The 15097-nt window shown below is 44.7% G+C and overlaps 1 protein-coding gene across 2 annotated transcripts in view; it reads left to right on the top strand.

Moving 5' to 3' along the window:
- LOC110513838 (synaptotagmin-7) overlaps positions 1-15097 on the top strand; it is a 166568-nt gene that overhangs the window by 29267 nt on the left and 122204 nt on the right. For both annotated transcript variants that reach the window (XM_090214564.1, XM_090214561.1), the window contains one exon: positions 10805-10945. In XM_090214564.1, the coding sequence (XP_090070690.1) occupies positions 10805-10945 (141 nt within the window). The remainder of the gene's footprint in view (positions 1-10804; positions 10946-15097) is intronic.

Genomic DNA, 15097 nt, shown 5'->3' with positions numbered 1-15097 from the left:
CTCTATAATATGGAATATAACGACCCATACCACTCTATAATATGGAATATAACGACCCATACCACTCTATAATATGGAATATAACGACCCATACCACTCTATAATATGGAATATAACGACCCATACCACTCTATAATATGGAATATAATGACCCATACCACACTATAATATGGAATATAACGACCCATACCACTCTATATTATGGAGTATAACGACCCATACCACTCTATAATATGGAGTATAACGACCCATACCACTCTATAATATGGAATATAACGACCCATACCACTCTATAATATGGAATATAATGACCCATACCACTCTATAATATGGAATACAACGACCCATACCACTCTATAATATGGAATATAACGACCCATACCACTCTATAATATGGAATATAAAGACCCATACCACTCTATAATATGGAATATAACGACCCATACCACTCTATAATATGGAATATAACGACCCATACCACTCTATAATATGGAATATAACGACCCATACCACTCTATAATATGGAATATAACGACCCTAATGACCCATACAACTCTATAATATGGAATATAATGATCCATACCACTCTATAATATGGAATATAACGACCCATACCACTCTATAATATGTAGTATAATGATCCATACCACTCTATAATATGGAATATAACGACCCATACCACTCTATAATATGGGGTAAAACGACCCTAATGACCCATACAACTCTATAATATGGAATATAACGATCCATACCACTCTATAATATGGAATATAACGACCCATACCACTCTATAATATGGAATATAACGACCCTAATGACCCATACAACTCTATAATATGGAATATAATGATCCATACCACTCTATAATATGGAGTATAACGACCCATACCACTCTATAATATGGAATATAATGATCCATACCACTCTATAATATGGGGTAAAACGACCCATACCACTGTATAATATGGAATATAACGACCCATACCACTCTATAATATGGAATATAACGACCCATACCACTCTATATTATGTAGTATAACGATCCATACCACTCTATAATATGGAATATAACGACCCATACCACTCTATAATATGGAATATAACGACCCATACCACTCTATAATATGGAATATAACGACCCATACCACTCTATAATATGGAATATAACGACCCATACCACTCTATAATATGGAATATAACGACCCATACCACTCTATAATATGGAATATAACGACCCATACCACTCTATAATATGGAGTATAACGACCCATACCACTCTATAATATGGAATATAACGACCCATACCACTCTATAATATGGAATATAACGACCCATACCACTCTATAATATGGAATATAACGACCCATACCACTCTATAATATGGAATATAACGACCCATACCACTCTATAATATGGAATATAACGACCCATACCACTCTATAATATGGAGTATAACGACCCATACCACTCTATAATATGGAATATAACGACCCATACCACTCTATAATATGGAATATAATGACCCATACCACTCTATAATATGGAGTATAATGACCCATACCACTCTATAATATGGAATATAACGACCCATACCACTCTATAATATGGAATATAACGACCCATACCACTCTATAATATGGAGTATAATGACCCATACCACTCTATAATATGGAGTATAATGATCCATACCACTCTATAATATGGAATATAACGACCCATACCACTCTATAATATGGAATATAATGACCCATACCACTCTATAATATGGAGTATAATGATCCATACCACTCTATAATATGGAATATAACGACCCATACCACTCTATAATATGGAATATAACGACCCATACCACTCTATAATATGGAATATAACGACCCTAATGACCCATAGCACTCTATAATATGGAGTATAAAGAAAGAACAAATTGAATGAGACAAAATAAAAGGCTTTTTATTCCCAAACAAAGAGGAAGGAGCTAATCAGCGGTCTAGCTATTCCAACACCTCTCATGCCTTTGCCGAGTGAATATGAGTTATGACAACATGAGACTGTTTCCAGGGTAACGTTCTAATTGAGGGCTCCACTACACTGGAAATAACAACAGCGTTCCTCCAACAGCGTTCCTCCAGACAGACTACACTGGGCCCATCAACAGGGTTCCTCCAGACAGGCTACACTGGGCCCAACTACAGTGTTCCTCCAGACTACACTGGGCCCAACTACAGGGTTCCTCCAGACAGACTACACTGGGCCCAACTACAGTGTTCCTCCAGACTACACATGGGCCCAACTACAGGGTTCCTCCAGACAGACTACACTGGGCCCAACTACAGGGTTCCTCCAGACTTCACTGGGCCCAACTACAGGGTTCATCCAGACAGACTACACTGGGCCCAACTACAGGGTTCCTCCAGACTTCACTGGGCCCAACTACAGGGTTCCTCCAGACGACACTGGGCCCAACTACAGGGTTCCTCCAGACTACACTGGGCCCAACTACAGGGTTCCTCCAGACAGACTACACTGGGCCCAACTACAGGGTTCCTCCAGACTTCACTGGGCCCAACTACAGGGTTCCTCCAGACTACACTGGGCCCAACTACAGGATTCCTCCAGACAGACTACACTGGGCCCAACTACAGGGTTCCTCCAGACTACACTGGGCCCAACTACAGGGTTCCTCCAGACTACACTGGGCCCAACTACAGGGTTCCTCCAGACAGACTACACTGGGCCCAACTACAGGGTTCCTCCAGACTACACTGGGCCCAACTACAGGGTTCCTCCAGACAGACTACACTGGGCCCAACTACAGGGTTCCTCCAGACTACACTGGGCCCAACTACAGGGTTCCTCCAGACAGACTACACTGGGCCCAACTACAGGGTTCCTCCAGACTACACTGGGCCCAACTACAGTGTTCCTCCAGACTACACTGGGCCCAACTACAGGGTTCCTCCAGACAGACTACACTGGGCCCAACTACAGGGTTCCTCCAGGAATCTGAGATTAGTTCAGAGCTGCTCTCTCTCTCCATGTTCTCTATCCCTTTTCCTTTCCCTGCGTTGTTGGCTTTAGTTGCATATCTCCAGGTAATAATATCTCCAGGTAATAATATCTCCAGGTAATACTATCTCCAGGTAATAATATCTCCAGGTAATACTATCTCCAGGTAATAATATCTCCAGGTAATACTATCTCCAGGTAATAATATCTCCAGGTAATAATATCTCCAGGTAATACTATCTCCAGGTAATAATATCTCCAGGTAATACTATCTCCAGGTAATAATATCTCCAGGTAATACTATCTCCAGGTAATAATATCTCCAGGTAATACTATCTCCAGGTAATAATATCTCCAGGTAATAATATCTCCAGGTAATACTATCTCCAGGTAATAATATCTCCAGGTAATACTATCTCCAGGTAATAATATCTCCAGTTAATACTATCTCCAGGTAATAATATCTCCAGGTAATACTATCTCCAGGTAATACTATCTCCAGGTAATAATATCTCCAGGTAATAATATCTCCAGGTAATACTATCTCCAGGTAATAATATCTCCAGGTAATACTATCTCCAGGTAATAATATCTCCAGGTAATACTATCTCTAGGTAATAATATCTCCAGGTAATACTATCTCCAGGTAATACTATCTCCAGGTAATAATATCTCCAGGTAATAATATCTCCAGGGAATAATATCTCCAGCTAATACTATCTCCAGGTAATACTAGCTCCAGGTAATAATATCTCCAGGTAATAATATCTCCAGGTAATAATATATCCAGGTAATACTATCTCCAGGTAATACTATCTCCAGGTAATAATATCTCCAGGTAATACTATCTCCAGGTAATAATATCTCCAGGTAATACTCTACCACCTGTAGGATCCTTTTCATCATTCTCCCTCTGTGGGGTGTAATCAGTCTTTATCCAGTATGTCCCAAATCAGTATTTTATCCAGTATGTCCCAAATCAGTCTTTCATGCAGTATGTCCCAAATCAGTCTTTTATCCAGTATGTCCCAAATCAGTCTTTTATCCAGTATGTCCCAAATTAGTATTTTATCCAGTATGTCCCAAATCAGTCTTTTATCCACTATGTCCTAAATCAGTCTTTTATCCAGTATGTCCCAAATCAGTCTTTTATCCAGTATGTCCCAAATCATTATTTTATCCAGTATGTCCCAAATCAGTCTTTTATCCAGTATGTCCTAAATCAGTATTTTATCCAGTATGTCCTAAATCAGTATTTTATCCACTATGTCCCAATTCAGTCTTTTATCCACTATGTCCCAAATCAGTCTTTTATCCAGTATGTCCCAAATCAGTCTTTTATCCAGTATTTCCCAAATCAGTCTTTTATCCAGTATGTCCCAAATCAGTCTTTATCCAGTATGTCCACTATGTCCCACTATGTCCCTGAGAGCAGAGAGGGTGGAGGAGGGATGAGAGCAGAGAGGGTGGAGGAGGGATGAGAGCAGAGAGGGTGGAGGAGGGATGGGAGCAGAGAGGGTGGAGGAGGGATGAGAGCAGAGAGGGTAGAGGAGTGAAGAGAGAAGAGAGGGTGGAGGAGGGATGAGAGGGTGGAGGAGGGATAAGGATCATCATTGCAGAAAAGAGAGAAGATGAAAAGAGAGCTAGAGAAGGGAAGGATAGAGAGATAGTGACAAAAGAGAGAGAGAGCAGTAACCCAGAAAACGTTTACACACACCAAGCACCTCGGGAAACTGTGATACTCAAATAGAAACAATTAGACCAGATCTTCTTAATGAGGCTTAATGATCCCTCAACATCTCTGGAGGAAAGCGAGAGAGAAGGAGAGGCAGGGATGGAGAGGGAGAGAAAGGGAGAGAGGGAGAGAGAGACGGAGAGGCAGGGATGGAGAGGCAGGGATGGAGAGGGAGAGAGAGGGAGAGAGGGAGAGAGAGACGGAGAGGCAGGGATGGAGAGGGCGAGAAAGGGAAAGAGAGAGGGATGGAGAGGGAGAGTGAGAAGAAGAGAGTGGGAGAGTGAGGAGAGGCAGAGAGGGAGAGAGAGGGATGGAGGGAGAGAGAAGGAGAGGCAGGGATGGAGAGGGATGGAGAGTTAGAGAAAGGGAAAGAGAGAGAGGGACAGAGAGGGAGAAGGAGAGAGCAGGAGAGGCAGGGATGGAGAGGGAGAGAGAGAAGGAGAGGCAGGGATGGAGAGGGAGAGTGAGAAGGAGAGACAGGGATGGAGAAGGAGAGAGTAAGAAGGAGAGGGAGAGAGAGAAGGAGAGACAGGGATGGAGAGGGAGAGAGAGGGATAGAGAGGGAGAGTGAGAAGGAGAGGCAGGGATGGAGAGGGAGAGAGAGAAGGAGAGGGAGAGAGAGGGGAGAGAGAGAAGGAGAGGGAGAGAGAGAAGGAGAGGGAGAGAGAGAAGGAGAGAGGGATGGAGAGGGAGAGAGAGAAGGAGAGACAGGGATGGAAAGGGAGAGAGAGGGATGGAGAGGGAGAGTGAGAAGGGGAGGGATAGAGAGAGGGAGAGAGAGAGAATGAGAGGGAGAGAGAGAAGGAGAGGGAGAGAGAAAGATGGAGAGGGAGAGAGATAAGGAGAGGGAGAGAGAGAAGGAGAGGTAGAGAGAGGGATGTAGAGGGAGAGAGAGAAGGAGAGGGAGAGAGATGGGAAGAGAGAGAAGGAGAGGGAGAGAGAGAAGGAGAGGGATGGAAAGGGAGAGATGCTGGGTAGAAAGGTGCATCTTGAGAAGACAGATTAAATTACTGTAGGCTACTGTGTGTGTGTGTGTGTGTGTGTGTGTGTGTGTGTGTGTGTGTGTGTGTGTGTGTGTGTGTGTGTGTGTGTGTGTGTGTGCGTGCGAGCGTGAAAACAAAAGTGGTCCTAAAACGGAGCCTTGAGGAACACCGAAATGTACAGTTCATTTGTCAGTGGATAAACCATCCACAGAAACAAATTGATATCTCTCCGACAGATAAGATCTAAACCAGGCCAGAACTTGTCCGTGGAGACCAATTTGTGTTTCCAATCTCTCCAAAAGAATGTGGTGATCGGATGGTATCAAAAGCAGCACTAAGGTCTAGGAGTACGAGGACATAGGCAGAGCCTCAGGTCTGACGCCATTAAAATATAATTTACCACCTTCACAAGTGCAGTCTCAGTGCTATGATGGGGTCTAAAACCAGACTGAAGTGCTTCATATATATTGTTTGTCTTCAGGAAGGGAGTGAGATGCTGCGCAACAAGTTTTTCAACATTTTGGAGAAGAATGGGAGATTCGGTATAGGCTGATAGTTTTTTTATATTTTCTGGGTCAAGATTTGGCTTTTTCAGGAGAGGCTTTATTACTGCCACTTTTAGTGAGTTTGGAACACATCCGGTGGATAGGGAGCTGTTTGTTATGTTCAACATAGGAGGGCCAAGCACAGGAAGCAGCTCTTTCAGTAGTTTAGTTGGAATAGGGTCCAGTATGCAGCTTGAAGGTTTAGAGGCTATGATTATTTTCATCAATGTGTCAAGAGATACAGGATTAAAAAACTTGAGTGTCTCCATTGATCTTAGGGCCTGGCAGAGTTGTGCAGACTCTGGACAACTGAGCTTTGAAAAATACTCAGATTTAGAGAGGAGTCCATATTTAGCTTCCTAATTATCATGAGCTTTTCGTTAAAGAAGTTCATGAATTTATCACTGCTGAAGTGAAAGCCATCGTCTCTTGGGGAATGCTGCTTTTTAGTTAGCTGTGCGACAGTTTAAAAAAATTAATTTTGGATTGTTCTTATTTTCCTCAATTAAGTTGGAAAAACAGGATGATCGAGCAGAAGCGGGGGCTCTTCGATACGGCACGGTACTGTCTTTCCAAGCTAGTCAGAAGACTTCCAGTTTGGTGTAGCAGCAGTAAGGGCTCTTCGATACTGCACGGTACTGTCTTTCCCAAGCTAGTTGGAAGACTTCCAGTTTGGTGTAGCAGCAGTAAGGGCTCTTCGATACTGCACGGTACTGTCTTTCCCAAGCTAGTTGGAAGACTTCCAGTTTGGTGTAGCAGCAGTAAGGGCTCTTCGATACTGCACGGTACTGTCTTTCCCAAGCTAGTTGGAAGACTTCCAGTTTGGTGTAGAGTCATTTCCATTCCAATTTTCTGGAAGCTTGCTTCAGGGCTCGGGTATTTTCTGTATACCAGGGAGTACATTTCTTGTGACTAATGTTTTTTGTTTTTAGGAGTGCGACTGCATCTAGGGTATTGCGCAAGGTTAAATTAAGATCCTCAGTTAGCTGGTTAATTTATTTTTGTACTCTGATGTCCTTGGGTAGGTAGAGGAAGTCTGGAAGGTCATCTAGGAATCTTTGGGTTGTCTGAGAATTTATTGCACAGCTTTTGATGATCCTTGTTTGGGGTCTGAGCAGATTATTTGTTGCGATTGCAAACGTAATAAAATGGTGGTCAGATAGTTCAGGATTATGAGGAAAAACATTAACATCCAAAACATTTATTCCATGGGACAAAACTAGGTCCAGAGTATGACTGTGACAGTGAGTAGGTCCAGAGACATGTTGGACAAAACCCACTGAGTCGATGATGGCTCCGAAAGCCTTTTGGAGTGGGTCGGTGGACTTTTCCATGTGAATATTAAAGTCACAAAAAATGTGAATATTATCTGCCATGACTACAATATCCGATAGGAATTCAGGGAACTCAGTGAGTAACGGTGTATACGGCCCAGGAGGCCTGTAAACAGTAGCTATACAGAGTGATTGAGTAGGCTGCATAGATTTCATGACTAGAAGCTCAAAAGACGAAATACAGTTGTTTTATTTTTGTAAATTGAAATTTGCTATCGTAAATGTTAGCAACACCTCTGCCTTTGCGGGATGCGCTGGGGATATGGTCACTAGTGTAACCAGGAGGTGCGGCCTCATTTAACACAGTAAATTCATCCGGTTCAAGCCATGTTTCTGTCAGGCCAATCACATCAAGATTATGATCAGTGATTAGTTCATTGACTATAACTGCCTTGTCTGTGTGTGTGTGTGTGCGTTTGTGTGTGTGTGTGTGTGTGTGTGTGTGTGTGTGTGTGTGTGTGTGTGTGTGTGTGTGTGTGTGTGTGTGTGTGTGTGTGTGTGTGTGTGTGTGTGTGTGTGTGTGTGTGTGTGTGTGTGTGTGTGTGTGTGTGTGTGTGTGTGTCTCTTTGTCATTGTGTATATGTGATGTGTAGAATACCACAGTCATTACCACTGAATCAATGTCTAGGTAATTAGCAGCCCTTTGACAGTAGCAGATATATCACGTTTAACTGTATTACTGCATTATTCTATTATAATGATCAGACTATTAAACTAGCTGGACCTTTTATCCTGCGGGATCCTGTTGTAATATCCTTCCCTGGATTAGATAGAGCACTGTGGGAACTAAAGCCTTGTTCACACTGCAGGCCTTAATGCACTGTGGGGACTAAAGCCTTGTTCACACTGCAGGCCTAAATGCACTGTGGGAACTAAAGCCTTGTTCACACTGCAGGCCTAAATGCACTGTGGGGACTAAAGCCTTGTTCACACTGCAGGCCTTAATGCACTATGGGGACTAAAGCCTTGTTTACACTGCAGGCCTTAATGCACTATGGGGACTAAAGCCTTGTTCACACTGCAGGCCTTAATGCACTGTGGGGACTAAAGCCTTGTTCACACTGCAGGCCTTAATGCACTGTGGGGACTAAAGCCTTGTTCACACTGCAGGCCTTAATGCTCAAATGTGTTTCGTTTTTCAAATCTGTTTTTGGAATGCTGACTGTTCAAACAGCAACTTACAAGTAAATTACAAATAGGATGTCTGTGTTCAGACAGCAGTCATTTACTGACATGGCTACACTAGTTGTCATAGTAACGACGGGTGTGTGATCAGTGGTGAAGGCTGATTGATGGTGGTGCTTGTGCTTCCTATCACTCAGAAGTTATGTAACAAGCTAAGGATGACAATTATGCCTCGCCAGGGTCGTTTCCCAGCTGTAAAAATACTTTTAAAGCCTCAGAGGATCAGTTGATCCATCTTTTGCGCTAGCCACAGCAGTCAGCTAGCTAGGTAGCCACAGCAGTCAGCTAGCTAGGTAGCCACAGCAGTCAGCTAGCTAGGTAGCCACAGCAGTCAGCTAGCTCGGTAGCCACAGCAGTCAGCTAGCTAGGTAGCCACAGCAGTCAACTAGCTAGGTAGCCACACCAGTCAGCTAGCTAGGTAGCCACAACAGTCAGCTAGCTAGGTAGCCACAGCAGTCAGCTAGCTAGGTAGCCACAGCAGTCAGCTAGCTAGGTAGCCACAGCAGTCAGATAGCTCGGCAGCCACAGCAGTCAGCTATCTAGGTAGCCACAGCAGTCAGCTATCTAGGTAGCCACAGCAGTCAACTAGCTAGGTAGCCACAGCAGTCAGCTATCTAGGTAGCCACAGCAGTCAACTAGCTAGGTAGCCACAGCAGTCAGCTAGCTAGGTAGCCACAGCAGTCAGCTAGCTAGGTAGCGGTGTAGCGTTCTAGCACAGTCACTTATTTGTTTGTAAACAATGAACAAGCTAGTTAGCTACCTCATGTTCTTGTCAGACTGTCAACAGAGTAGCTAGCGAGCAACAAGATATGCCAAATAACAGTCTAAAAACCAAACAGACACAAGTAACATGTCCAGGAATCCGATGTTTATCTGATTTCAAATCACCTTCGAAGGTAGTTTGAAATGTGGCTTGAAATATTTGATTCAATGTGCTCAGACTGCAGGAAAAATATCAGATACGAATCGGATGTGTATAAAAATAGGATTTCAGTCACTTCAAACTGCCAGCGTGCACAAGGCTTGATAGACTTTATTCATATGGCGGCCATTGCCCATTGACTAACGTTTGTTTACACAATAACCTTCTAATTGTATAATTGTTTTACTGTGAATAAGGTCAATGACAGAGGTGTTGAACACACTTCCTGGAGGACCGTGTGTCTGGGTCATGGTTTTATCATGTCCTTTTCATTTGTGTCCATAACCAATTAATTACCTCAAGCACAAGGGAGGTGCAAAAACCATCCGACACAGCCCTCCAGGAAGTGAGTTTGACTCAGCCCTCCAGGAAGTGAGTATGACTCAGCCCTCCAGGAAGTGAGTTTGACTCAGCCCTCCAGGAAGTGAGTTTGACTCAGCCCTCCAGGAAGTGAGTTTGACTCAGCCCTCCAGGAAGTGAGTTTGACTCAGCCCTCCAGGAAGTGAGTTTGACTCAGCCCTCCAGGAAGTGAGTTTGACTCTGCCCTCCAGGAAGTGAGTTTCACTCTGCCCTCCAGGAAGTGAGTTTGACTCAGCCCTCCAGGAAGTGAGTTTGACTCTGCCCTTCAGGAAGTGAGTTTGACTCTGCCCTTCAGGAAGTGAGTTTGACTCTGCCCTTCAGGAAGTGAGTTTGACTCTGCCCTTCAGGAAGTGTGTTTGACACTGCCTTTCTGGAAGTGAGTTTGACTCTGCCATTCAGGAAGTGTGTTTGACACTGCCGGTATGGGTTGAGGGTGTCTTCTAAAACATGTTTCCCTTTCTGACCAGAGTTCCTTTGGTTTCTCTTATATGATCTCTCTTGTTTTCCGCTGTTTTCTTCCTGTGCCTTTATCATTTTATAAGCCTCATATGATCTATTCATGACCTTTCTCTGACCTTTCTTTGTTCTCCTTCTCTCTTCCCTCGCTCCATGTCTCCTGATTCCTCCTCCTCAATTATTTTATTTTCTTTGCCTCTTCCACGTGTCTCTCTCTCTCTCTCTCTCTCTCTCTCTCTCTGTTTCCCACTGTTTCCCACTGTTTTCCGGCTGGCCAGCGAAGGGAAGATTGTGGTTCTGTCTTTGGCTATTGGTTTGGCTGAGCAAGATGACTTTGCCAATATCCCTGATCCAATCACCTCCATGCAGGAAGCACCACCAGCCAATCAGGAAGCACTTCCTCCTCCACCTGACAAGAGGTACCAGTCACAGTGTGAGAGAGATGTGTGTGTGTGTGAGATGTATGACAGAGAGCTGTGTGTGTGTGTGTGTGTGTGTGTGTGTGTGTGTGTGTGTGTGTGTGTGTGTGTGTGTGTGTGTGTGTGTGTGTGTGTGTGTGTGTGTGTGTGTGTGTGTGTGTGTGTGTGTATGTGTGAGAGAGAGAGAGAGATTTATAACAGAGAGCTGTGTGTGTGTATAAGAGAGAGGGGTGTGTGTGTGTGTGTGTGTGCGTGTGCATAAGTGTGTGTGTGGAAGAGAGAGAATTGGGACGGAAATGGGTGTAAGAGAGACAAGGACAGATAGCAGGTCTGTTATTACTGATGTGTCATTGCAGTAGGTATAGTTGGTAGATAGCAGGTCTGTTATTACTGATGTGTCATTGCAGTAGGTATAGTTGGTAGATAGCAGGTCTGTTATTACTGATGTGCCATTGCAGTAGGTATAGTTGGTAGACAGCAGGTCTGTTATTACTGATGTGTCATCACAGTAGGTATAGTTGGTAGATAGCAGGTCTATTATTACTGATGTGTCATTACAGTAGGTATAGTTGGTAGATAGCAGGTCTGTTATTACTGATGTGTCATTACAGTAGGTATAGTTGGTAGATAGCAGGTCTGTTATTACAGATGTGTCATTACAGTAGGTATAGTAGAGTATGTTGGTTTCCACAGTCTGGTCACCCCTGATACAAGTCATTATTCAACGTCCATTGATGTCTGAGGACGTTGGGAGAGGATGTGGAAACCGGCCACTAGGGGCACCACTGTTACCTTCCAGTAGGTTTAGGTTGTGGACGGGGACAGGGAAGGGGATGGAGAAGGGGACGGGGAAGGGGACAGGGGACAGGGAAGGGGATGGAGAAGGGGAAGCGGAAGGGGACAGGGGAAGGGGACAGGGGACGGGAAGGGGACAGGGGACGGGGACAGGGGAAGGGGACAGGGGACGGGGACAGGGGATGGGGTCAGGGGACAGGGGAAGGGGACAGAGGACGGGGGACAGGGGAAGGGGACAGGGGAAGGGGATAGGGGACGGGGAAGGGAACGGGGAAGGGGACGGGGATGGGGACAGGGGAAGGGGACAGGGGACAGGGGACGGGGATGGGGACAGGGGATGGGGATGGGGACAGGGGACGGGGACAGGGGATGGGGACAGGGGAAGGAGACAGGGGATGGGGATGGGGACAGGGGAAGGGGACGGGGACAGGGGACGGGGACAGGAGACGGGGACAGGGGATGGGGACAAGGGACAGGGACAGGGGAAGGGGACAGGGGACGGAGAAGGGGACAGGGGACAGGGGACAGGGGACAGGGACAGGGGACAGGGGATGGGGGATAGGGGAAAGGGACCGGGGAAGGGGACAGGGGACGGGGTCGGGGATAGCGAATGTGCCTCTGATTCCAATAGATGCAAGTTCGAATCCAGAAAGTTGATCTTGATTATTTTTTTTTCAAACCTTATTAACCCCAAACCTTAACCATAGAAATTCAGAGTTAATGCCTAAACTTAACCTTAAACACTTTGACATTAGACTTTGAAACCACTTTGAAATGTTACATTTGAGAAACGTGGATGAAGATACATTATGGCGTGAGTGTGAGAGCTTTTTGGGTTGCCAACCAAGGCTGTCTGCCGAATGAACCAATCTAGAGGTCTTGTCTTGACATTACAGACTTCATGCAGTTTCATTGTGAGACCTGGTGAGAGCAAATTACAATGAGATGACTGATAAACAGCCAGTCAAGGAGACCACAGCAGGACAATGAGATGACTGATTAAACAGCCAGTCAAGGAGACCACAGCAGGACAATGAGATGACTGATAACCAGCCAGTCAAGGAGACCACAGCAGGACAATGAGATGACTGAAAAAACAGGCAGTGAAGTGAAGAAGGGAGAGATAAGAGGTGAATAGTAAAGGAGTAACCCAGCTGTTATCTCCCGTCTGGACTGCTGCTACTTACTGTGACTGTGTGCTACTGATATCTGTCTCACCTGCTACGTACTGTGACTGTGTGCTACTGATATCTGTCTCACCTGCTACGTACTGTGACTGTGTGCTACTGATATCTGTCTCACCTGCTACTTACTGTGACTGTGTGCTACTGATATCTGTCTCACCTGCTACTTACTGTGACTGTGTGCTACTGATATCTGTCTCACCTGCTACGTACTGTGATTGTGTGCTACTGATATCTGTCTCACCTGCTACGTACTGTGACTGTGTGCTACTGATATCTGTCTCACCTGCTACTTACTGTGACTGTGTGCTACTGATATCTGTCTCACCTGCTACGTACTGTGACTGTGTGCTACTGATATCTGTCTCACCTGCTACGTACTGTGACTGTTTGCTACTGATATCTGTCTCACCTGCTACTTACTGTGACTGTGTGCTACTGATATCTGTCTCACCTGCTACTTACTGTGACTGTGTGCTACTGATATCTGTCTCACCTGCTACGTACTGTGATTGTGTGCTACTGATATCTGTCTCACCTGCTACGTACTGTGACTGTGTGCTACTGATATCTGTCTCACCTGCTACTTACTGTGACTGTGTGCTACTGATATCTGTCTCACCTGCTACGTACTGTGACTGTGTGCTACTGATATCTGTCTCACCTGCTACGTACTGTGACTGTGTGCTACTGATATCTGTCTCACCTGCTACTTACTGTGACTGTGTGCTACTGATATCTGTCTCACCTGCTACGTACTGTGACTGTGTGCTACTGATGTCTGTCTCATCTGCTACGTACTGTGACTGTGTGCTACTGATATCTGTCTCACCTGCTACTTACTGTGACTGTGTGCTACTGATATCTGTCTCACCTGCTACGTACTGTGACTGTGTGCTACGGATATCTGTCTCACCTGCTACTTACTGTGACTGTGTGCTACTGATATCTGTCTCACCTGCTACGTACTGTGACTGTGTGCTACTGATATCTGTCTCACCTGCTACGTACTGTGACTGTGTGCTACTGATATCTGTCTCACCTGCTACTTACTGTGACTGTGTGCTACTGATATCTGTCTCACCTGCTACTTACTGTGACTGTGTGCTACTGATATCTGTCTCACCTGCTACGTACTGTGACTGTGTGCTACTGATATCTGTCTCACCTGCTACTTACTGTGACTGTGTGCTACTGATATCTGTCTCACCTGCTACGTACTGTGACTGTGTGCTACTGATATCTGTCTCACCTGCTACTTACTGTGACTGTGTGCTACTGATATCTGTCTCACCTGCTACGTACTGTGACTGTGTGCTACTGATATCTGTCTCACCTGCAGGTGAATACACTACGGTCGTTCTGGATACGAGTGTCTGCTAAATGACTAAAACATAAATTATGTAAAGCTGTAGTAATGCAGTACTAAACCAGTACTAACCCAGTAGTAATGCAGTACTAAACCAGTACTAACCCAGTAGTAAAGCAGTACTAAAGCAGTAGTGAAGTAGTACTAGTGCAGTACTAACCCAGTAGTAATGCAGTACTAACTCAGTACTAACCCAGTAGTAAAGCAGTACTAACCCAGTAGTAAAGCAGTACTAACCCTGTAGTAAAGCAGTACTAAAGCAGTAGTGAAGTAGTACTAGTGCAGTACTAACCCAATAGTAATGCAGTACTAACCCAGTACTAGTGCAGTACTAACCCAGTACTAGTGCAGTACTAACTCAGTACTAGTGCAGTACTAACCCAGTAGTAATGCAGTACTAACCCAGTAGTAAAGCAGTACTAAAGCAGTAGTGAAGCAGTACTAGTGCAGTACTAACCCAGTAGTAATGCAGTACTAACCCAGTACTAACCCTGTAGTAAAGCAGTAGTGAAGCAGTAGTGAAGCAGTACTAGTGCAGTACTAACCCAGTAGTAATGCAGTACTAACCCAGTAGTAATGCAGTACTAACCCAGTACTAACCCTGTAGTAAAGCAGCACTAAAGCAGTAGTAAAGCAGTACTAGTGCAGTACTAACCCAGTACTAGTGCAGTACAAACCCAGTACTAGTGCAGTACTAACCCAGTACTAGTGCAGTACTAACCCAGTAGTAATGCAGTACTAGCCCAGTAGTAATGCAGTACTAACCCAGTACTAACCCAGTAGTAAAGCAGTAGTAAAGCAGTA

Source organism: Oncorhynchus mykiss, chromosome 2 (assembly GCF_057628025.1).
Source record: "Oncorhynchus mykiss isolate SJ-2025 chromosome 2, ASM5762802v1, whole genome shotgun sequence".
NCBI classification, from domain to species: Eukaryota; Metazoa; Chordata; class Actinopteri; order Salmoniformes; family Salmonidae; genus Oncorhynchus; species Oncorhynchus mykiss.
This window is presented reverse-complemented; position numbering and strand designations above follow the sequence as displayed.